Here is a 23,070-nt window from a genome sequence, read left to right as displayed (position 1 = left end):
GACAGGATACTGGGCTGGATGGACCTTTGATCTGACCCAGTATGGCCATTCCTATGCTCATCTTGATAACTCTTAACCGTCTCTTTTTTTTATTACAGTCTATAAGTATCTACAAGAGGAACAAATATTTAATGATGGTCTCTTCAATGTAGCAGAAAATGGTATAACATGATCCAGTGACTGGAAGTTAAAACTAGACAAGTTCAGAGTGGAAATAAGGCATAATTTTTTGACAGTGAGGTTAATTAACCATTGGAACAATTTACCAAGGGTTGTGGTGAATTATCCATCATTGACCATTTTTAAATAAAAAATGCATGCTTTTCTAAAAGATATGTCTTAGGAATTATTTGCGGGGATTTCTGTGGCCTGTATTATACACAAAGTCAGATTGGATGATCACAAAGGTCCCTTCTGGCCTTGTAATCTATGAACTCAGAGTAATTGTACAGATGCCTTAACAGGTGAAGATAATCTCAGTGAATTGGAGACAAACTACAGAATGCAGAGCCCCTCTTTACAGGAAATCCTAAACTCCTGCCTTAGTCAATGATGGGTCTCATCAGCTATTTTTGATTGTTACATTTGACCTTAAAGACTATGCCATGATCAAATAAATCATGAAAAGTGGTGGAGTTTGGGGAAGGAAGGGTAAAGAGAAGTCATTTTTATGACAGAGTTCTACAGTGACCTGACATCAAGTAATGATCTCTGTATTTCTACACACATTCCCTAAAACCCTGTTGGGAACACAGTCTCAGCCTGATGAGACATTGGACTTCAGACACCTCACAGCTGTACAGATGAGATAGGCAGTGACCAACGGTCCTAAAAAATATGATCTTCTCCATGCTTGAAAAGCATTCTTGGAAGTGCATTGCATTACTGAAGCTTACTCATTCCAGAATTCCTATCTAGGATACTTTCACAAAATACTTAGTTCTTTCTCCTGTCTCACTTTGTTGGCCATTAGGTTGATCAGAAGGGCACCTGGCTGTTTAAAAACAGAGAAAGGTGGTGCAAATTCATGAGGGCAATCTTAACATTATGACACTAGTGATATGAAGTATTTCCCCATCTGGACGACAAATAACTGGAAAGCCTATTTATGGTGCTGGTCAGTGCTCATGTGTTGCACAGTATCTGGGCCAAAACTGTCTCGTATTGCTAGGAAGAAATAGAACTGGAATAACCATTTGGAAGTTCTTCGGCCATTCATGAACAATGCCGTATTTGTATATCTAAATGGCTTTGGCCTGACTACACAACCCTTTATAGAAATGGGTTAGCTGTATATGAGCGGAAATTGCTATGTCCAAGAGAGCTTCTGTTTGTTCATGAGCACTTCTCCTATTTTTGTTCTTGGGCAAATCCTGAGTTGGAGCTATTATGGTGCAAATACTTGGTAATTAATTAGGTCCTTTTGGACTATCATAAAAACTAAGAATTAATTCAGAATAGAAGGATTTGTGTGAATCTCTGTCTGAGGTACTTATAACTCCCTTTAATTTGTTATCTGAGCACAATTTTTAATGGATTTACCCTCACCACACCCCTGTGAGGCAGGGAAGTGTTATCAATTTTATAGATGGGGAACTGAGCTACTGGGCGACTAATTGGCATTCCCAATGTCACACAGGAAGTCTCAAGTTGGGAGGAAATTTAACTTGGGTCTCCCAAGTCCCATGTGAGTGACCTAACTACTGTACCATTTTTCCTCTGCATGAAGCTTTGTGAGTTGTAGTGAAGTTGCTCAAGATGGTTCTCGTTCATTATTTAGTTGCCAAAAGTGCAGCTGATTAGCACAAAGGTACTTGCTCTACTGTGATGCAGACTTTGGTGGATCACTTGTTGTAGATTTTATATATTAATGTGCTATAAGTGGGCAAATTTCATAATGTAATAAGCATTTTTGAGAACTGTTAGTAGTTACTGGATGGTAGGTCGTCTGGTCATGTTCTGAAACACTACCACATGGTTTTCCATTTCCAGTTGGTTTCCTTTTTTGTAGTTGACGTCGTCACAGTTGTATCCTCCTCCTGCATTTCCTGCTAAAACTTCAAGAGCTACCATCGTACTATCACCTTAACCATAAACTTCTAATGTTTACCTATCTTTACAGCAGATTAGGTCTTCTTGGATGATGCATTAGTTCTTTCTCCGTGCATAACTCTATTGCAAAGCGATTGAAGAGAGGGAAGTTTCTCCAGAAATGCAGTTTGGTAGATGCAACACTTCACTTTATTGTTGCTTCCATTATTTAACTTTTCCTTAGTTTTTAAGTACTCTTAATATCGCTTTCATTTCTAAACTAGTAAACTTCATCTATACTGCTTGTCTGATTGGTTTCTTCTTTTGCTTTTCGGATTGTCTTTGGTAAATATTTCATTTAATATATACAATAACAAAGATGTGAAAACTTAATCCTTGCAACTGTCCCACAGCAAGTGGTCACTTGGTCCTAGTCACATTTCATTTGGAAAACTCTGTAGAAGGTGTGGAATGCAGGGGACAGAGCACTGCTTATTACACATGATACACTACGTTGCAGGGTTGCCAGCTACTGGAAGAGTGGAAATTAAGACCAATTAAATTCCTTTGGTTGGCGTCACTGGAGTTCTTGTCTGCATTGGGGATAAAGCAGGCTTAGAAATCCACATTCCACAACCAACCAAATTTGAGTCTAGCCCCTGAATATAACTAGAGTACAGGTGTCAGTCTCACTTCAGCAGCCTCTGACAGTGTATTAAGTATGGGTGCAAAGTGATCTTTTTTCAACTCAAAGTGAAATCATTGCAGCCCATCTATTTTTGGCTCAGTGTAAAAGGGGCTAAATTGTTTAGCAAACCTTTTAGATTAGTCATTTTGGGGCTCTTGTCTTTCAAAATGATTTTGAAAAGACGGTATGACAAAATTTCATTTTTATTTATGTGGTAACTTTGATCTAATCTTCATGGCAAAATTTGTTAATGTTCTTGAAACACAAAAATTGCAGATGGAATAAAGAAAAGGAGTACTTGTGGCACCTTAGAGACTAACAAATTTATTTGAGCATAAACTTTCGTGAGCTAGAGCTCACTTCATTGGATGCACCTGCTGCAGGCACAACCCCCCGCATCTCCCATTAGCTGGGGGAGAGGGACAGAGAGACCATCACTAGTCGCTGGGCGGCGTCAGCCATGGAGGCAGCATCATTAGTTGCCAGCGAGAGTCAGCCATGGAATGAATATAAACAAGTCAAAATACAGAACACAACTATCTGATGCACATCTTGCTACAATCCTGAAGGTTTCAACTGCTCAGTCACTGAGGCCAAACATCAACAAACTGACAGAACTGAAGCGTTGCCAGGTGTCTGGCAAACACGAAAAACTCTCTGGCAGGCGAAGAATTGTCTAAAGTTGTATGAAAGTTTTATTATTTCTAAGAAATTCAAAATAAAAAATATAAACATTTGCTTTCTGAACACTATCTTCAGTGCTGTTATTGGCCCTCTGGGAGGATTTGAGAACTTTCACTGACCCTAAGGTAGATTGAGTTTGAGACCCCTGAACTACCTGAAGTGGGGTTCCAAAGAGGGTGGAGCTCGGCAGTTCTCAGTGGTGGCAGATGACAGAACAAGAAGCAATGGTCTCAAGTTGCAGTGAGTGAGGTCTAGGTTGGATATTAGGAAACACTATTTCACTAGGAGGGTGGTGAAGCACTGGAATGGGTTACCTAGGGAGGTTTTTAAGGCCCAGCTTAACAAACCCCTGGCTGGGATGATTTAGTTGGTGTTGGTCCTACTTTGAGCAGCGGGTTGGACGAGATGACCTCCTCAGGTCTCTTCCAATCCTAATATTCTGTGATGCTTTCAGTTAAGATGCAATTATTATGAAAGCCTACACAACTGTGCCCCACTTACATCTCTAACCTAGTGTCTTTGTACACTCCATCCTACCCTCTCTCCTGACTATTGCCTCCGCTGCAAGCTTCCAATTCCAGTCCTTTAAAATTAATTGATTTTTATCTGGAGCTTTGAAAATGTGAAGGCCAGCATAAATGCCGCATGTTGTTCCATGCCAGCTCCTATGCTTGCTGCATCCTTCCAATCAACATTTGTCAGTTGTTTTCCAGCTCATTCAAATCATTCCAAAAATCCACCTGTACCAACAGGCTGGCTGATTTCCTGATTGGTGCTTGTGTTAATTGCAATGCATCCCTGCGAATTTTAAGATTGTAAGCTCTTGAGGAGAATGCCCTTATTTAGTGGACATGATGGATGTTTGGGTTATAATCCTGACAAGTAAAGAGAGAAATGGAAAAGAGGATGAAGGTGATTCCTTTTGGTTTGTGATATTACACTTGAGAGGATGTTGCATTCCCACCAACCAACCATGATTTTTCCATAGGGCATCAACGGAGGAGAAAGAGGAGTGCTGTTTCCCTGTGTTTACTTGTTACTGGTTGAATGGTTTCCTTAAAAGAATATAAGGGGAGTCATGATGAGACTAGATTTTCTCATAAAGACCATACTTTTTACATATTTAAATCATATTACTTTTTACATCATATTTACAACTAGTAAACGTGTCTGAACTTGTTATTTGAGCTACCTTTTCTTACACTGATCTTCCAGTTTATTTTGGACTTCTAAATGCTGTCTTAGGCACCTGATTGTTTAAACAGCCTTAGGACTGCTAGTACTTTTTAAAATGCATTTTCCCAGTGTAAATAGCTTGGTCATTACTTAAGAGTTTAAATGGGCAGTTCCTTATATGATTTTAAAATCTTAAATGTGTCAAATGCCCTAAGTAAAGAGAATCTGTTAATGATTTGCAGGATAACTGCTACCAGTCGTTAACTTCTTGTTTAACCACTGACTCTATTAATGTTTTTTTCCTTTCTTAAGAATGTTAAACTGTCAGCTGAAGTAGAACCATTTATTCCTCAGAAGAAGGGTCCTGATACACTTATGATATCTATGGCTCTCCCTAATGACGGTGGAGGTGTTAACGGAGTGGAACCAACTCCTATTCCCAGCTACCTGATTACTTGCTACCCATTTGTACAGGAAAACCAGGCCAACAGGTAATTTGTGGTTGTGATCCTATATGGAAAATAGCACTGACTTTTAAATAAGAATTTGAATTTCCCTTCCATCAAAGATGTGCCTGGAATCAAGAAAGTGTCTATATAAACATTGATTTCATAGAATTATTGGTAAGCCTGAGAACTTCCTTGCTGCATTTAGTTACTCTTCTGACCCCTCCTGGGTGAGGATAGAATTTCTATGACCCTGGATAATGTTCTCCCCATTTTTCTCCTTTAATCCCCTCCATTCTTAGATTTCTTGTTCGTTCTTTCTTGCCTTGGTCAGAGGACTGACCACAGATCCTTCTTGAAACCATCTGCTCCACTCTTAAACCTTCCAGAGCCAGTCAAACGAGTCTCTGAATTGTACCCTGCCACCTCTAAAACAAGGTACTAAGAGAAAGGGTCTAACTTGGATCCCTGAATGGTAGAACAGTATGCTGTTAGCAGTCTGAGGCCTTCCCATAACTAACTTTATTTGCACAGTGCATGTGCAAGACTGCATGATGCATTAAACTGAGCATGGGAAGGGATTAGAAACTGGAAGCCCCTTATTCTAGTCCCAGCTCTGCCATTCGCTAGTTTTTTAGCCATGAAGACCTTTATCCTCTCCATATTTGTGTTCCTATGTAGGATGGGAGTAATGCTTTCCTACTTCATAGGAATGTTACAAGGCTTAGTCAGTGTCTATATGGCACCTTAAAATGCTACAGTGTATAAATTGCTAAAAATACTTAACAGTAGGGACTTTTTTTAATCCCACTCTTGCTGTTATGGTAGCGGGACCCATGGGATACCAGTCCCACAGCAGGGCTCAACACCACTGTCCCTCTCCTAGGAACTGGCTTGTGCAGATTTGTACAATTGTCATGAATTTTTACCCTTATCTTCCCCTCTTCTTTCTAACACATATCTACAGCCTTCCCTACACAGTGATCTCCCTAGTCCTAGGGAGAGGAGAGGAATTGGGCTCAGAGTTCCTGTGGGGCTATTTTGGTTGTACTCGGCAGTAGAGTTTGGGATGGGGGGGGGGGGGGGAGACCATTGCACTGCACTGCACTTGCTCTCAGTGCTTCAAGGAGCAGAGAACTTACTTGAGTCGTAGGTGTCTGTCTTCATGTGCGCTCTCAAAGGCTGCATTAGGGAACCTAGGAGCCTGGGATAAAATGTGAGCTGATGGCTTGTTTTCCCATGTCTATCAAAACATTATTTGTCCTGGATAAGTAGGTGAACGTAAGACTAAACTATTGCTACCATATCTATCTGTACATTTATCTGGTGTGTCTCCAAGTATTTAATCCATTTTCATTTTCTGATGTGTTGAAATAATTTGAACTACAGTATAAACAAACTATAAATATATATACATGCCTCTAATTTGAAAGTTTGTTATAAACAGCTTTCTGTGTTGTGGTGAAAATTTTTTTCTTGACAATTATTTTGTCATAAGATTAGTTTCTTCTGGCCTATTTTTTTTTTATTGCTTAGTATAATGTTAACATTCTTTTGCTTCATAAAAATTTAGATCTTTAGGTTGAACAGTTTTGTTTACCACTGTATCTTGTGTATTTTGTACAGAGTCCTTGAATGCAGTTGGAATTACATTATTTCAGTCATGCTTTCAAAATATATATTGCACACTAGGAATTTTTAACAGTTAAGCATTTGAGTTAAGCTATTAAAAGCTAAGAGTTCATGAAACAGTTTGCACTAATTTCTTTTTCAGAATAAAGGACTAAGTTACTAGTAAACTCACACCAATTATATGTAACTATTCAGCAATTTTATTCTTTCCCTTTTGGTTTTACAGACAATTTCCATTATATAATAATGACATCAGATGGCAGCAGCCAAACCCAAGCCCCACAGGACCATACCTTGCATATCCTATTATATCTGCTCAACCACCAGTCTCTACAGAGTATACGTATTACCAGTTTATGCCAGCACCATGTGCACAAGTCATGGGTTTCTATCATCCTTTTCCTGCACCCTACTCTGCACCCTTCCAGACAGCAAGTGCTGTAAGTACAGTTACAACAGAATGCGCTGATCGCCCAAACCAGCCAGGCCAAGTCTTTCCGTTATCCAGACAGCGAAGCAAAAGCAGTAACAGGGGACCAGCTGCGCAAAAGGTAAGCGTGTTATTTTTGAGCCCTAATTAACAGAGCAAATAATAGAATCATGTGAAAACGTCTTGGCACAAAAAATGAACTGCTTTTTCGTCCTATATATTTTTGTTCAACAGCATAGGACAAGTATGTATAATAATTTTCTCTACCCTTGGTTTCTTCTGTAGCAGTGTAACTTTATATAGTTATAAAGTATAACAGTGATGCTTTAATTTTACACAATTAGTATTTCAAAGGACTTAACAAGATCATCCTATTGTGACTGTTGTACTGTAAGAAACTAGATATACTATCTGAGGGGTGATGCTGTTGGCTTTAGGGAGCTGGGAGACAGGTTGTTTGAGGGTCGTATACGGCCAACAGCTGCTTCATTGGATGTTGTTGACTACCACGGAGGATTTTTTTTCTCTCTGGCTCTTGAATATTGCATAAGTAATTTTAAAACAGTAGGTTGGTGGTTTTCAAACTTTGTTTCATTTGCGGACCCCTAAAAAGTTTCAGATGGAGGTGTGGACCCCTTGGGAAATCTTAGACATTGTCTGCAGACCACAGATTGAAAACCACTGTAGTAGGTGATTTATCATGCCACATGCACTAGGCTGCTTACATCCAACAGCATTTCTGAGGGCTTTATTGGAACACGTTTTAGGTACATATATGTCCTAAGAAGCACTGGTTATATTGAAGTAGAAGAAGTCCATTAATATGTTGTACTTCACAAACAGAGCGTCTTTTAGCTTAGTCCTTTTGCTTTTGTAGAAATACATTAATTATATTAAACTGCAACAAAACTCTCCTCTCTTGCTCCCCAGTAGTTGTCTAGCATTAGCTGCTTAGGTAATAGTCTCCAAAACTTGTTGGCTTACAGTATAATATAGTATTTGTAGTTCCTTAAACTAAGCTGCATGGAAGATATTGAGAACTTCTTCAAACTGATAGATGCTAGAATGTGATCCAAAATAGTATCAACCTTGTGAACTACTGGAGAACATTACTCATAATCTCTTGTTTCAAACAGGTAATTTCTATAAAGAATCTGTTAGAACTTCCTAAAAATTGTAATAGCACTAACCAAACAATTTTTAACTGTCATATTTAAGTAATATGTCTCATGTATATATTTGATCTTTTAAAACAGCAATTACAGTTACAGACGCACATAAAAAGCAAAAGGGCTCCAGTGAAAAGTGTAGCTATCCAAAAAGAGACCAGTGCATCAGGCCCTGAGAACAGATCAAAAATTGTGCTGTTGGTTGATGCATCTCAGCAAACAGGTAAGATGTTGTCTTTTTTTGTGTCTAACGAACTGGAACTGCAGCTGTAAGTTAAGGAGGGTTGGACCCACAAGATATCTAATGGAGAACTTCAAGAACCAAAGAAGTGCTGTAGAAAACATGCGGTTGACTCATTAAGTTCTGAGAGAGCAAAGAATGCCAACTAATCAGTGCCACATCATAGGAATGTTGCTGGAGACGTATGACTACTCCTAATTATTAAAGGCTCCTTAACCCGCTTTGGGAAAGAAATGATGGATTGCACCACTAGTGGCCTGACTGACTTTGACTTGGAATCTTATCTTCCTACCTAATTTCTCTAGTAACTTTAAATTGTATGGTATGGTTTGCTTCCTGTCCTAAACTGTAGTTTTATTGTCTTTGAGCTGCTGTCACATTTCATCCCCAAAATGACTGCCATCAGTGGCAGTTGTGATCCCAGTAGAACAAATTATGATTATCTGAAGGCATCAGAGGTGTGAGAGAGCACCCAAAACCTTTAGATGATCAAGGCCGCTGGCTCTGCAGACTTTGAAGTCCCCACTCATGGAATCTCAATTTACAGACTGACAGGTGGTTTCTCTAGGACTAAGTTTTGCTGAGTTGAGTTGATATGGAGACTCCAGCTAGCAGTATTTATTAGCTGAAGCCTATGGTGTTAACACTTGGAGTTGAAAAGACACTGTCAGGACTTGTGAGAAAAAGATGTTTGTAAACACTCTTTAGAAAACCTTCCTGAAGCTTGAAACTGCAGTTTTTGTTTTTTATGAACAGAAAATTTCCCCTTATTTCTCACCTGCTCACTCAAACTTCTCCACTGTGTGCATTTAATTCGTTGTAAGGCTGCTAATGAATGGTAGGGTGCAGACACTGATTTTACTTTTAGTTTAAGGTAAGAGTCATGGTTATAGAAATATTGGTAAATTTTTGGGTGGGGGTTGGGGAAAACCCTTGTAAACAATGAAATGGACTTTCCAAATAGCTAGAAAGGTAGGTGGTGTGAGTGTGAGACTTGTGGCAGGACTGATCATTGGGCTCCTGATATATTTTTGGTGGAGGCTGATTGTCAGAAAGTTTTTGAAATCTTGAATCTATAAACATTCTATAGCATGTAGTGAGTCAGTAGGGCTCAATTATATGACTTAACCAGATAAAAACCTCAGTATTGAAGGTTTAACGCCACTTGCTGCAGAGAAGTAGTTCTAAACAAGAACTGTTAATTGCATGACAGTAAGCTTAAACTTTGGTAAGATTTGGGAGGCATGTGTTAAAACTGGAGCCTATCGTTTTATCTAATACTTCATATAATCTTCCTTTCCATGGCTGTTTTGAAGGAAAACAGTTAACATCAAGTTAAAAAAATTACCTACCTTTAAAAAAATTTCTTTTGCAAAAGTCTTAGTATCTGGCTGCCTGAGGCCTACATGAAATGAATGGTAATCTGTGTGCTTTCTAATGGTTATCACACTTCCATGCGAATTAGAACTCTTGTTGGCAATTGCGGCAGGTACCGCCATTGGACTAATATTAATTGTCTTCGCTCTATCTGTTCTTTGGCAAACTTCTAGTGCCATCAATCTGGAACTTTTCAGGAGTAATAAAATTCACTGGGCTGGGAGAAGGATAAATCTCTTCCAAGAGTGGTCTGCAAAACTACTTTTTTGTTGTTTTTTTGAGACTAGATATAAGAGCAGTTCTAAAAACCACACAGTACATTGGATTTGATATAGTAAAAAAAATTATTGCAAGGGTTTCTTCATAAATTCAGCTTTATGTATCTTCTGGAATGTTTTTCTTCACTGTGGTTGCCTGTTCCATGTCTGCATTTAAAGCAATAATTGCAAGAATCCTGCTGTATGAATATTTAGAGACCCAGAATGCAACTTAATGAGAATTTTGGCTTGACAACCTACATGCTGTTACCTAATTCCCTTGTTTTGAAGACTCTTGTTGTTGGCAACAAAACCTGTTTGTTGGCAAATCCCATTGCCAAAAATAGGTTGCATCTTGATCAAGGGATCGGTTAGTACAACACAGGTAGATGTGGTAATAGTCTGAAAACTGGATCTTGCTGCTTACTTCATCCAGCACTGTCAGTACATTTCTCTTTTTACTAGTTTGAAAGTTCATGATGCTAAGATTTCTTTTCAATAGCTTTTGTGTTTTCATCACAAATGTTAATGTATCATTAGTAATATTTTCAGCTTTCTAACAGCTGCCACACAATAGTTATACTTCCTTTGTCTTACAGATTTTCCTTCAGAGATAGCTAATAAGTCACTTTCTGAGAGCTCTAGTACAGTGCTATGGAAATCAAAAGGCAGGCGAAGACGTGCATCCCATCCTGCTGCAGAGTCCTCCAGTGAACAAGGGGCCAGTGAAGCTGATATTGACAGCGATAGTGGTTACTGCAGTCCTAAACATAGCAACAATCAGGCTGCTGCTGCTATGACTTCAAAAAATACAGATTCTGGTGCAATGAATGTAGGTGAACATTTGTGAAGTGCCAAGGCTGCTGTTTAATGCTACGATAATAAAAATATTTGCTAAAATGTTCTTTCTTCCTTTTCAGATTGTAGAACCATCAATAAATGCAGGTATAGCTTTTTTTTTTTTAACTTGCAAAGAAAATCTTGAAGCTGTCACATTTGCTGTGTCATATTATATCTTTATTTACATGTTGCTAGGAATATTCCTGTGTCTTCCTAAATCAGTTAGCGTAACCATTACCCCATGCTCCTTCAAATCTCTTCTCAAGACCCATCTGTACTATCACACCCATGATCAATTGCTCAATGATAATGAATAGGCAGGTAGCTTGGTAATGATTCATTAATTGCACTTGTCTGTATCTAAGGAGAAAAAAAAATTGAGGCTTTCAGATATATTCTCAGCTAAGAATACATGCAACCTTGTGTTTCACACTTGCTTCCTGTTTCCTTCCGCGCTGTGTTCTACCTTACTTGTTGTATTTTGTTGCTATTTAGAACACAAGCTGCTTGGGTCAATGACTTGTATTGTATGTTGTACAGGACAGAACAAGGAGGTTCTCATCCTGATCAGGAGTTTTAAACCCTACTGTAATAATAATAAAAAATAACTGTAGAGGAATTGTACTAAATTCAGCCCTGAAAACAGTGGGCAGAAAAGTCAATTGGACTGGCTCACTGTCCATAATATGCAACTATTCTAATGAGCCCACTATTACATTAGACATTTACCAAGATAATCAAACTTCACTATTGGCAGTTGAGTGCCTATGATTGACTTCTGTTCTCAAAAGCAGGTTTTTTTACCAAATTCTAGAAATCATAAGTATGGAACTGAATTTTTGACAGAGAAGAAACTGTTGCAAGATTCGCATCACAATATTGGTGTGATCTTTTACTTTTAAGTGACACATTTTCGGTGGTATATACAATCAAAGTAATACAACTTATTGACTTTTCTTTCATACATTTTATTTTGAAATTTCTATTTCTTTCAGCTGCCATAAGTTGGACTAATGTAAATTCCCAGGCAACTCAGAAAAAACCTTGGATAGAACACCCTCAGACATTTGCCAGAGTTGGAAGACCAGCTGAACAAAGAAATAGTTCACAGGTACCTTTAATGTTTTAAAATTAAAACACATTCATTTCTTGTAAATTGCATCTCTCAAATTATTAAGAAGTAACATACAGTAATCAATGCATTAAAATGGAAGTGGAAAGCAAACTTTATATCATGATTTAATCACTCTATGCATTCTATTTATTGCCTTCATACTTTGGCTGCAGTACACATTTGGTAATATTCTGCCTATAATCTCACGTTAAGGAGGGTCTATTTATTCTGGGCATGTCAGTAGTATGTGAAATGGAGAGATGTCTGGAAAGTGTACAATTTAATAATAGAATAATCAATGCAACGATTTTCAGGTACTATATGGACAATTTAACAGATGCTTTAAACAAGTTGAAAATGCTTCAATTTTAATCTTTGAAAATTGATCAAAATATTTGAGATTTTTTAAAATTACTAAATTTGTTATGGCATTTACATTCTCTGATCTCATTCTTGTCAATTTATTTGCAGCCATCATGATATATTGGTGCCTTTTTATATTGTCAGCATTCCCATTACATTTTCTTTATGCTGCTCTGGTATCTAAGTAGATGGTTTTAAATCAGAAATTGTTTGTTTTATGCTAAAATTTGTGCAAGGTCTTGCCGTAGGATGAAATTCTTATAAAACTTTACTTGGGAATGCTAATAGATACGTATTGGATAGGATTTTTTTGTGGGAACTATATAAAAAGAGAGTGCCCTTTTTAACCTTGGCCGTCTTGCAATTTTTATTTATTTATTTTTTTTAATCTGAAACAAGCTGCAGTCTGTGCTAAGGCAGCAGTCTTGCATCAGGATCCAACAGCACAGACCTTCATTTGTGGCCTAAAATGGCCACTCATTTTCATTTAGACTGTAGGTATTGGAAGCGAAGCATGTGTACACAAGAAGATACTTAGTCTTGTTTGGTGCACACTGGTGGGTTCACTATTTTCTCTCCTATGTCAGCCAAGGTGTGTGTCTTACATATTGCTAACATAACATTAATATGTATTAAGCACATGGCATAAATATTGTTCGTATGAAGGTTGGGCTGTTATGCCAGCTCAACTATATTTTTCCCCCACAATGCTGTTCACTGGTATATCCCACAATACCTTAGAACAGACAATTCAGCATTTAGCATAAGTGGACAGGAAAACCATAAAAGACCAAATACATTGATACTCTGTGCTGGTACAAGCTGGGGCGTACCTTTACAGACCAGTTCCTGGAATGCTAGTTAGTATCAAAAACAAAGATCAGAAAGGTACAAAACAACAAGTTAAGGAACTGGTACACTGGTGGGTTAAATCTTGTGTGACCTATGAAGTGCTTTCTAACTTGTAAGCAGCCATTCTGTAAATACAAGCGGTCTTCAGGTGTATCTTTGAAGTACACCTTATGCAGAAGGTGAACATGCTGTGAGATAAGAATTGCTTTCCAGAACAAGGACATGTACAGTATGTCTCCTTTTTTTGTATTGTACTGTTTTGTCTTTTGATCGGGGTGGGCAAACTTTTTGGCCCGAGGGCCACAGTGTGGTTGCAGAACTGTATAGGGGGCTGAGTAGGGAAGGCTGTGCCTCCCCAAACAGCCTGGCCACTGCCCCCATCCGACCCCTCCCACTTCCTGCTCCCTGACTGCTCCCGACCCATCCAACCCCCCCCTGCTCCTTGTCCCTAACCCCCACCTCCTATCCAAATCCCCCTGCTCCCAGTCCCCTGACTGCCCTGGCCCCTATCCACATCCCTGCCCCCTGACAGGCTCCCCCGGGACCCCACAGCTATTCAACCCCCAGCCCGTTCCCTGACTGCCCCCCAGAACCTCTGCCCTATCCAATCGCTCCCTGTGCCCTGACTGCTCCCCAGAACCCTCTGCCCCTTATCCAATCCCTGGCCCCCTTACCATGCCGCTCAGAGCAGTATGTCTGACAGTGGCACGGCCCAGCTGGAGCCAGACACAGTGCCGCGCTGCTCGGCAGGAGGGTGCAGCCCCACTGCCCAGAGCGCTGCCCGTGCAGCGGCGTGGCTGCAGGGGAGGGGGAACATCCAGGGAGGGGCTGGGGGCTAGCCTCCCCAGCCGGGAGCTCAAGGGCCAGGCAGGATGATCCTGCGGGCTGGATTTGGCCCGTGGGCCGTAGTTTACCCACCTCTGCTTTAGATAATACGTTTGACTCGGTTTGGTTATTTGGGCTCTTGAACATTTTCCTAACGAATCAAAAGTGTAATCAATCAATTAGCTATACAATTAATCAAAATCTTTAATCTTTGTGTATGTGAAAATTGGGACTATAGAAATTTACTGCCCCATAATCTTCTAGGAATACAACAGTTCTCAATTGTTATAATCTATTCTGGCAATTTGAGTCAGCTCAAGCGTTTCTGGCCACAATTTTGCATGGACTGGTGCTTCTGGATATCCTGGGGGAGAAGGAAGAGAACTGGTTTGCTTTTAATCCCACAGACATTTCACATCACTTTTATTTAATCCCACAGACTAAGTGCCAAATTAAGCTCAGGGAGCTATAAAATACACTTCACTTTGCCAGCCAAGCTCATTGCAACTGAAGGAGGAATTGCTCTTGGAACAGCTTCTGCCCTTTGTTCCACCAAGAGGGCAGATTTAATTCATACCCAGGTCCTTCGGCAGTGAGAGCTCAGTCAGAGAATGGTCATGTATTTGGAATCTATGGCATGCTCCCTTTTTAGCCAGCCCCTCCCATGCCTGGCACTGTGCTGAACTTCAGCCTTATAAATGGAGTTTAAGGAGTTTTTATGCCATTGCAACCCCAAGGGATGTCTGTGCACATTCATGCCCTTGTAAGCGTCCTGTGAATATAGCCCTTTCTGCACATAGAGTGGCTTGTGGGATTGGCTTGCAGGGAAGGTGGGGAGGGTCCAATAAAACAGGTTTTGAGAGGATTTTTTGGTCTGTTTGGTCCAACCACAGTCAGTTAAGAGGAGATTCTGAGGATCCTAATCCTTTAATTCAGAGAAGTCACCAAGTGACCTCCTTTTAGTTCTCTCTGAAAGGGCCCTCTTAGCAAACACTTCCTTCAGTTTGGAGATCAGGTGAGGAGCTGTTTTTGAGATGGCTGCGATGCTCTTAATTTTAAAAAATGTGGATTGTACACATTTGGCATGCCATTATCACACTTAGTTCCTGGAAGAAAATGCTTTCTCATCGCTGCGCCTTAAACCTTCACCAATTTAAGGATAAAACTCTGAAGTCAGCAGCGGATTTGCATCTTCAGTGCCGAAGTTCACAGCGTTACCACTCTCCTTTTACTAGCTCATCAGGAACAATGTTTAGCATTGCGTTTATTTAGATGTTACATCAGTGACTCTTTCAACTAAGTTTGTAACTGCATCAGTTCAGTCAGCAGTTTTAATATTCCTTTGTCAACTATTCAGTGGTGGAACCAGCCTTAGCATTTTGCAGAGGCAAGGAAAACAGCATTATCATCTGATAATACCTCTATGGCCAGCCTGAGCAGCTGTATTGGAGGGCACACGTCAGGAAAAATACGTTCAGTTGAAGCATTTTCTTTCTATATTCAAACCTATTTTAGCAAGGAAAAGGTCTACAAAATGAGTGAAAGCTGATATTCTTCCTTACAGTTCTTGGCCTCCAATATCAGAGGAGCCCACAGAAGACCACAACTGTGGTCTTTTAGATAAGGCCTGTCCTGTTCACTGGTATTCAAAAGGAGTGGAAGCTCAGATTATTTCATTCTCACATCACCTATTCTGTAATACTCAAGGTGAATATGAAGAGTTTAAGGCAGAACTTTAAATGTCTTTGCTTCTGTTACCTTGTGTAACTAATTGCATATGTATGAGAAGCATATAATGGATTAATTATCTCTCCTTGCAAATCCAAATATAGAATCTGAAAAAGTTTAGTTCATTCCATAAAAGTTGTAAAAAATATACATTGCAAATATATACTGTGTATGTAGGTGTTGCTGCAATTCATTCATTTGTAATCTTTATGTACTCATGTTAACAGTTCAGCTGATGAATACTTTTAAAGGGATGTGTCTAGTCATAGAACAATAAGTTTCCATGAGCGCTTATTAAAAAAAAAAAATTAGTGTTTTTTGTTCTTAAACTTTATCCTGTTATTTGCGAAAAGATCAGTCAATTTCACTTTCTTTATGCATTAGTGTAATATTTCAGAGAAGGATGAAATGCAAAATATAAACAATCAGCCTTAGTGATAAAAAATAAAATTAGAATTTTAATATTCCAAAGAATTTTTAATCTATTGTCCCACCTGTAGTATATGCTTAAAATTATAAACTGTGCCTTCCAATCAAATATGTTCATTTTAAAAAATACACACACCCCATAGGTAATGTAGCTTATTTTGTAAAAATCAGTTTTAACTTGAGTTGTCTTTTTTTCTTTTAGTAGCTAGCATGAATGCATTACAGATCTATACCACTTATAATTCTAAAACACTAAGAACTCTTTTCTTGTTTTGTAAGTCTGGTTTCAGATGTAGGGGGCAAAGCACATCTTCAGAAAGAAGGCAAAAGCTGCAGAAGCGACACGAGAAGCCTTTAACCACAAGCCAGTCAAGCAGAGCAGAACAAAGTCCCGAACCCTTGTACTTTGAGGTATTTTTTTGTGTTCATATCACTGTTAGGATTTCAGTAGGACAAGACCTAATAAAACATGTTGAACTGGTGATAGTTGCCTCGTGACATCTCTTCTTGCTGAAAACTAATTCTAAAGTTCCACAACTTGATAAAATACACTGATTTCTCACAATACTATATGTATTGCCTCTGTAGTTTAGGTGTACTGTGTGGACTTTCTGATTTTATATTAAACTCAGTTAAATTTTGAAACTAGTATAATAGATTTCCGGTTTACTTTTTGCTGCAATTTTTATAGAATGTGAAAGTTAACTAAATTTAGTGCTTTTCTCTAATATTGCAGGGATTTCTTTAACATAATACACTACTCAAAATATGTACAGTATTTTAAAAGCTGTTGCCAATATACAGTTAACATAAGAACTTAATGTACAGATGGATACTTTATCTCACAAATTAGTGCAGTTTGATTAATATTTTTACCATTGGATACAAGTACTGGATACTTCCCTTCCAGCCTTGGCCATTCAAGTTAATGCCCTTGGTCTTTTGGTGTGTGGTGGGTTTTTACCCAAATTGTAGGCCAGTGTGACTTTTAATCCTCAATCCTTCATTTAGGATGAAGATGAATTTCCAGAGTTAAATAGTCACAGTGGAAGTGGCAAAGGTGGTAACATTCAGCAAAAATTTTCACCAAAAGTAGTAAGTAAAGACTTTTTTATGCTTGATATTTATTTTTAAGGTGAAGATAATTTCTGATTAGTGTTACCTGAATTTGCATTCCCCGTTTCCATGAATCTGTCTGGTCTATTACAGTATTTACAAGGTCACAGTCCTTTTTTAAAAAGCATATACAACACAAATTACTATAGACTTTGTTATGGAAATACTTTTCCAATGGTCTTTTAACTAAAATAACAATGTCAGGGAAAACCATATTGTCAAGAAGCCAAGTCTTGGATTTCTCCCCACCCCATTGCTACTTTATAAACATGGAGGAACCACGTGTGTATAGAATACCTATTTATTTAAAAAATGAATTGGTGGGAGAAAAAAAATTATTGGTAGGTTTATGTAAAAAACAAAAGTTAATATTGTTAAGTGGAAGTGTTGAAGCAAAAAAATCATGAAAGAAATGAAGCTGGGGGGGGGGGGGGGAGAATCCATAAAGATGTTACTTTAAAACTTATATAGCTATTGTTTGTGTAGGGCCCGAGCAAACAGTAAGTTTTGAGTTTAGTTACATGACAAATTCAGCAAAAACTGTTAATCTAAAGAACCTGCTGTTGAATTTAAGAGGGTGGTTCTTCTATTATTGTTCCAATATTATTTTTATATTGACTTCTTTAGAGGTGTATGTCAATACTCACTGACCTCATAAATCCAGACAATACTTACCTTGTAAGTTATCAATTTTTGGCCATCTCAGCTTCCAGTCTATATATGTTATATACACTGAATGTTTTAATGGAACTCTCTCCACTGTAGTCATGAACTAAAAATTTAATTGTTCAGTTTAACAGATGTCATTCTGAAGAGAAAATTAAGTCAGCAGTTAATAAATAAACAAACCATATTGGCCTCTGAAATGATTCCGAAGCAGAAATTTGCATGAGAACCCTCAGTATTGATCTCTGATTACTGATTCATTTGCTGTTTTCTGCAAAATCATGTATCTAGAATTGTTTATATGGTCATTAATTATTGGTAGAAAGTTAAATCCTGAGAATCTGGGAATTTGCTAAATAGCTCATGTTGGGGCGGGGGGAATCCCTGAAGTAGTAATTAGGGTGGAAAACACAGAAATAATAGAACTGGAAGGGACCTCGCGAGGTCATCTAGGCCAGTCCCCTGCACTTGTTTCAGGACTAAGTATTATCTAGACCATTCCTGACAGATGTTTGTCTAACCTGTTCTTAAAAATCTCCAATGATGGAGATTCCACAGCCTCCCTAGGCAATTTATTCCAGTGCTTAACCACCCTGACAGTTAGGAAGTTTTTCCTAATGTCCAACCTAAACCTCCCTTGTTGCAATTTAAGCCCCTTGCTTCTTGTCCTATCCTCAGAGGTGAAAGAAAAACCATCCTTCTCCCTCCTCCTTGTAACAACCTTTTATGTACTTGAAAACTGTTACCGTGTCCCCTCTCATTCTTCTCTTTTCCAGACTAATCAAACCAAATTTTTTCAATCTTCCCTCATAGGTCATGTTTTTCTAGACCTTTAATCATTTTTGTCGCTCTTCTCTGGACTCTCTCCAATTTGTCCACATCCTTCCTGAAATGTGGCGCCCAGAACTGGACACACTACTCCAGTTGAGGCCTAATCAGCGCAGATTAGAGCAGAAGAATTACTTCTCCTGTCTTGCTTACAACATTCCTGCTAATGCATCCCAGAATGATGTTCACTTTTTTTTGCAACAGCGTTATACTGTTGACTCTCATTTAGCTTGTGGTCCACTATGACCCACAGATCCCTTTCTGCAGTACTGCTTCCTAGGCAATCATTTCCCATTTTGTATGTGTGCAACTGATTACTCCTTCCTAAATGAAGTACTTTGCATTTGTCCTTATTGAATTTCATCTTATTTACTTCAGACCATTTCTCCAGTTTGTCCAGATCATTTTGAATTTTAATCCTATCCTCCAAAGCACTTGCAACACCTCCCAGCTTGGTATCCTCCGCAAACTTTATAAGTGTACTCTCTATGCCATTATCTAAATCATTGATGAAGTTATTGAACTGATCCCTGCAGGACCCCACTTGTTGTGCCCTTCCAGCATGACTGTGAACCACTGATAACTACTCTCTGGGAATGGTTTTCCAACGAGTTTTACACCCACCTTATAGTAGCTCCATCTAGGTTGAATTTCCCTAGTTTGTTTATGACATGTAATATGTCTCTTTCACTATAAAGATTAAGTACTCCACAAAACTAATTTAGCTGTATCCTCATGCATACTGTGACTTGTTGTGTCACAGCTATGTTACTTGTTTGATGGGTAGTATATCTGCTAAATAGACTAGTTCTCTACCTTTGCATAATTCTTTTGCTACGGTCTCAGATAAGTAGTTCCTTTTCTATTGTAACAGCTTGTAATTATGTTTATTCTCTTTCTTCTGCAACCTTAGCTGGATAATTTACCTGAAAATTCTCCAATCAATATAGTCCAAACTCCAATTCCTATTACAACCTCTGTACCCAAACGTGCAAAAAGTCAAAAGAAGAAAGCTTTGGCAGCAGCACTTGCCACAGCTCAAGAATATTCAGAAATAAGTATGGAGCAGAAGAAACTCCAGGTCTGTTACATTTTCAAGTAGTAATTGCTAGGGGAGGAATAACCATCATCCAATAGCATTCCTTCGTACACTATTATAACAATAATGTCTGTTTAAAATAGATGCTGTCTTCTACTGATCATTGGTAAATAGACATAAAGGTGAACTATGTCTTATGTTCATGTTACAGGAGGCTTTATCAAAAGCAGCTGGGAAGAAGAGTAAAACTCCTGTGCAGCTAGACTTAGGGGATATGTTAGCAGCGCTTGAGAAACAGCAACAAGCAATGAAAGCCCGTCAGCTCACCAATACCAGGCCCCTCTCATACACAGGTAATTCTAACTTTAGTATTCCATAGCTTCTCTTTTGAGAACATAAGATGAAAATCTGATCATTCAAAATCTAGCGCTTGCCTCATGTGGCTCCTGAAAGTGGCCAACACACCCCTCTGGCAGTGGCTCCTAGGTGGGGGGGTTCAGGGGGTCTCCGCGCACCGGTGCCCACAGGCACCGCCCCCATAGCTTCCATTGGCCGCAGTTCCCAGCCAGTGGGAGCTGTGGAGTCAGGGCTCAAGGCGGGGCCGGTGCGCGGAAACCCCCTCCCCAGGGGCCACAGGAATGTGCTGGCCACTTCCTGGAGCAGTACGGAGCAAGGGTGGGCAGGAAGCCTGCCTTAGCCCCGTTGCACTGCCACTGGGGGCCCCTGGACCCTTTTAAATCACCGAGGCCCCTGGGCAGTTGCCTTCTTGCCTGAACACTTATTAAAGTGCTATTGTATAAAGTACTGTGAATCACACTATGAATCGCCTCTGGGAAATAAATGAACAAAATGCACTTTTTGTATTCCCTAATTTGCAAGGAGTCTTCCACTCATAAATACTGACCAGCAAGGTTGTATCTAACAAAGTGCCAGAAAGAACTTTGATTGTAGGCTTCATTTTAAAATGCATTTCTTTTGGCCTGTTGCTATATAGAAAAATCTTATTTCTTCCAAATAATGTCAGTTAAATTCTACCTTCCTTCTTAATCTGTTATATTATTATAACTAACAGAAGTATTTACAGATTACATATTCGTGTCTAGGAAAATGATATTTACATGTCATTTGAGACAAACTCCTGTTAGAGGGCTTATTCCTTCACCCACTTACTTCCCTGGTCCTTGTCTAGCCCTCTTTTTCTCCTGGAATGAGTAGTCCGTTTCCTAAAACATGAGGCTAAATTAAAGAAATATGTAAATGTGAAAACATCAACATTTGGTGATGTAACTTTCCTGTCATAAACTTCCCCTTCCCCTGCAAAAGGAAGGAAAATCTACTTGGTGAGAATTCATGGAATTTTTGAAATTGGAAAGTGGAAATTTTGAAAGTGTGTGGGCTTTCTTTCAGTAGTGTCTTTTAGTGAAACTATCTTTTTTGTCTATATTTAGTTGGTGGTGCTGCACCTTTTCATACCAAAGAATCTACCAACAGAAAGTCATTAACTAAAGGACAGCCATCTGTGGGTTGTCTTAATCCTTTGGACTCGACTGCTCCAAAAGTAAAAAGAGGAAAAGAGAGAGAAATTTCCAAACTAAAACGCCCTACCGCACTTAAAAAGGTAAACCATGCAACTGCTTTGGGACTGTCTTGATCCAAGTTTCAAGATTAAGAGATAACAATGACAAATAATTCTCTTAATAATGTTTTAGTTGTGGTCTAGTGGGATTGGGAATCATGAACTCCTGAATTGTGATGCCCTGATCTTTAGGACAGCTGGGGACCAATTTGCTCCTAAAGGAATAGTTCTCTCGCAGCTCTTGCTGATTTCTGGAGTACAGCATGCATCTGACATACCCCTAGAACAGACCCAGCACTGGGTTGTGTATCTGGTGGAGGGTGGGAGAGGAAAGAGAAGCAAGTGATGTATAGATGGCTACTGACTATCCAGGAAATGCAACAAGGCTGAGAATCTAGCCCATATTTTTCATTATTCAGTACAGTATTGGCATATGTCATTGATGCTTTGACATTTTATCATTAGCTTTTATCTTTGATACAGTAAATAGCCATGTAGTCTCAGCACCTTGTATTGTGGTGCTTTTTTATGCTTTTCAAAAAAATTTCCAGAAGAAGCTATAAAATTCTGTTGCAATTTTATTGCATTCTTGCATCAGGTGTGCTTACAAGAGTGGGGGTGGGTGGTGGTGACAAAGATGAACGCTCTTTACAAAACAGAAGTTTGAAAGAGTGTTTGGAAAGTATTTTAAACAAAAGCTATGAAAAAAAAACCCTTCTTGTATCGCTACTACTCTAAAAATACTCCGGTGTTGTGTTTATGCCTTATTGCTACCACTAAAATGAAGAGTGCCGCTTCTCATCCATCAAACAGATTTAAAACGTGTTTACGTTTACTTACAGGAACAAAAAGGCTCTAAAACAAACTTGATGAATTTTTCCTATTTCTGTGTGAGGGAAGCTTTTCACCTCGTAGCAATCTGTAATAATTACAGGTTTCTAATCGATTGAAAACGAGTACCTTGTTCCTAGATTATTTTAAAAGAGAGAGAAGAAAAGAAAGGACGCTTATCTGCAGATCACAGTCTTCTGGGATCTGATGAACAGAAAGAGGTTCATGTAAGTTTGACTAATGACCAGTCTCAGGAGTTAGCCTCTCAAGAAGGTAAGAGTCTTCTTGTTTTAGAATTTATAAAAATGATTGTTTTAAATTGAAGTGTCTATACATTTTTAACATGTAACAAAGTCCATTACCATTAGCTTGTTATATATTGTATGAACAGCTATTTCCCTTATGAAAGAATGAAAATTAGATGAAAAAGACCTATTTGAGGCCATTTTGTCCATCCCTCAACTATTCAAGATTCTCATGTGCTTTGTCTGTTATACCGATAAAATAAAAAGAAAAGGAGTACTTGTGGCACCTTAGAGACTAACCAATTTATTTGAGCATAAGCTTTCATGGGCTACAGCCCACTTCATCGGATGCATAAAAGTGGAAAATGCAGTGAGGATGTTTTTATACACACAGATCATGAAAAAATGGGTGTTTATCACTTCAAAAGGTTTTCTCTCCTCCCACCCCACTCTCCTGCTGGTAATAGCTTATCTAAAGTGATCGCTC

General features: G+C 38.9%; 1 protein-coding gene across 3 annotated transcripts in view; it reads left to right on the top strand.

Annotated features, from left to right (window-relative positions):
- Window positions 1–23,070, top strand: part of SECISBP2L (SECIS binding protein 2 like) — a 55,110-nt gene that overhangs the window by 8,404 nt on the left and 23,636 nt on the right. For all 3 annotated transcript variants that reach the window (XM_048866317.2, XM_048866319.2, XM_048866318.2), the window contains exons 2-13: window positions 4,892–5,070; window positions 6,884–7,208; window positions 8,344–8,479; window positions 10,731–10,963; window positions 11,052–11,076; window positions 11,967–12,082; window positions 16,562–16,693; window positions 17,294–17,377; window positions 19,806–19,973; window positions 20,143–20,284; window positions 21,380–21,549; window positions 22,479–22,611. In XM_048866317.2, the coding sequence (XP_048722274.1) occupies window positions 4,892–5,070; window positions 6,884–7,208; window positions 8,344–8,479; window positions 10,731–10,963; window positions 11,052–11,076; window positions 11,967–12,082; window positions 16,562–16,693; window positions 17,294–17,377; window positions 19,806–19,973; window positions 20,143–20,284; window positions 21,380–21,549; window positions 22,479–22,611 (1,843 nt within the window). The remainder of the gene's footprint in view (window positions 1–4,891; window positions 5,071–6,883; window positions 7,209–8,343; window positions 8,480–10,730; window positions 10,964–11,051; window positions 11,077–11,966; window positions 12,083–16,561; window positions 16,694–17,293; window positions 17,378–19,805; window positions 19,974–20,142; window positions 20,285–21,379; window positions 21,550–22,478; window positions 22,612–23,070) is intronic.

The sequence above is a fragment of the Caretta caretta genome, chromosome 10 (assembly GCF_965140235.1).
Source record: "Caretta caretta isolate rCarCar2 chromosome 10, rCarCar1.hap1, whole genome shotgun sequence".
Classification (NCBI taxonomy): domain Eukaryota; kingdom Metazoa; phylum Chordata; order Testudines; family Cheloniidae; genus Caretta; species Caretta caretta.
Note: the sequence above shows the minus strand (reverse complement) of the source record. Positions and strands in the feature narration are given on the sequence as shown.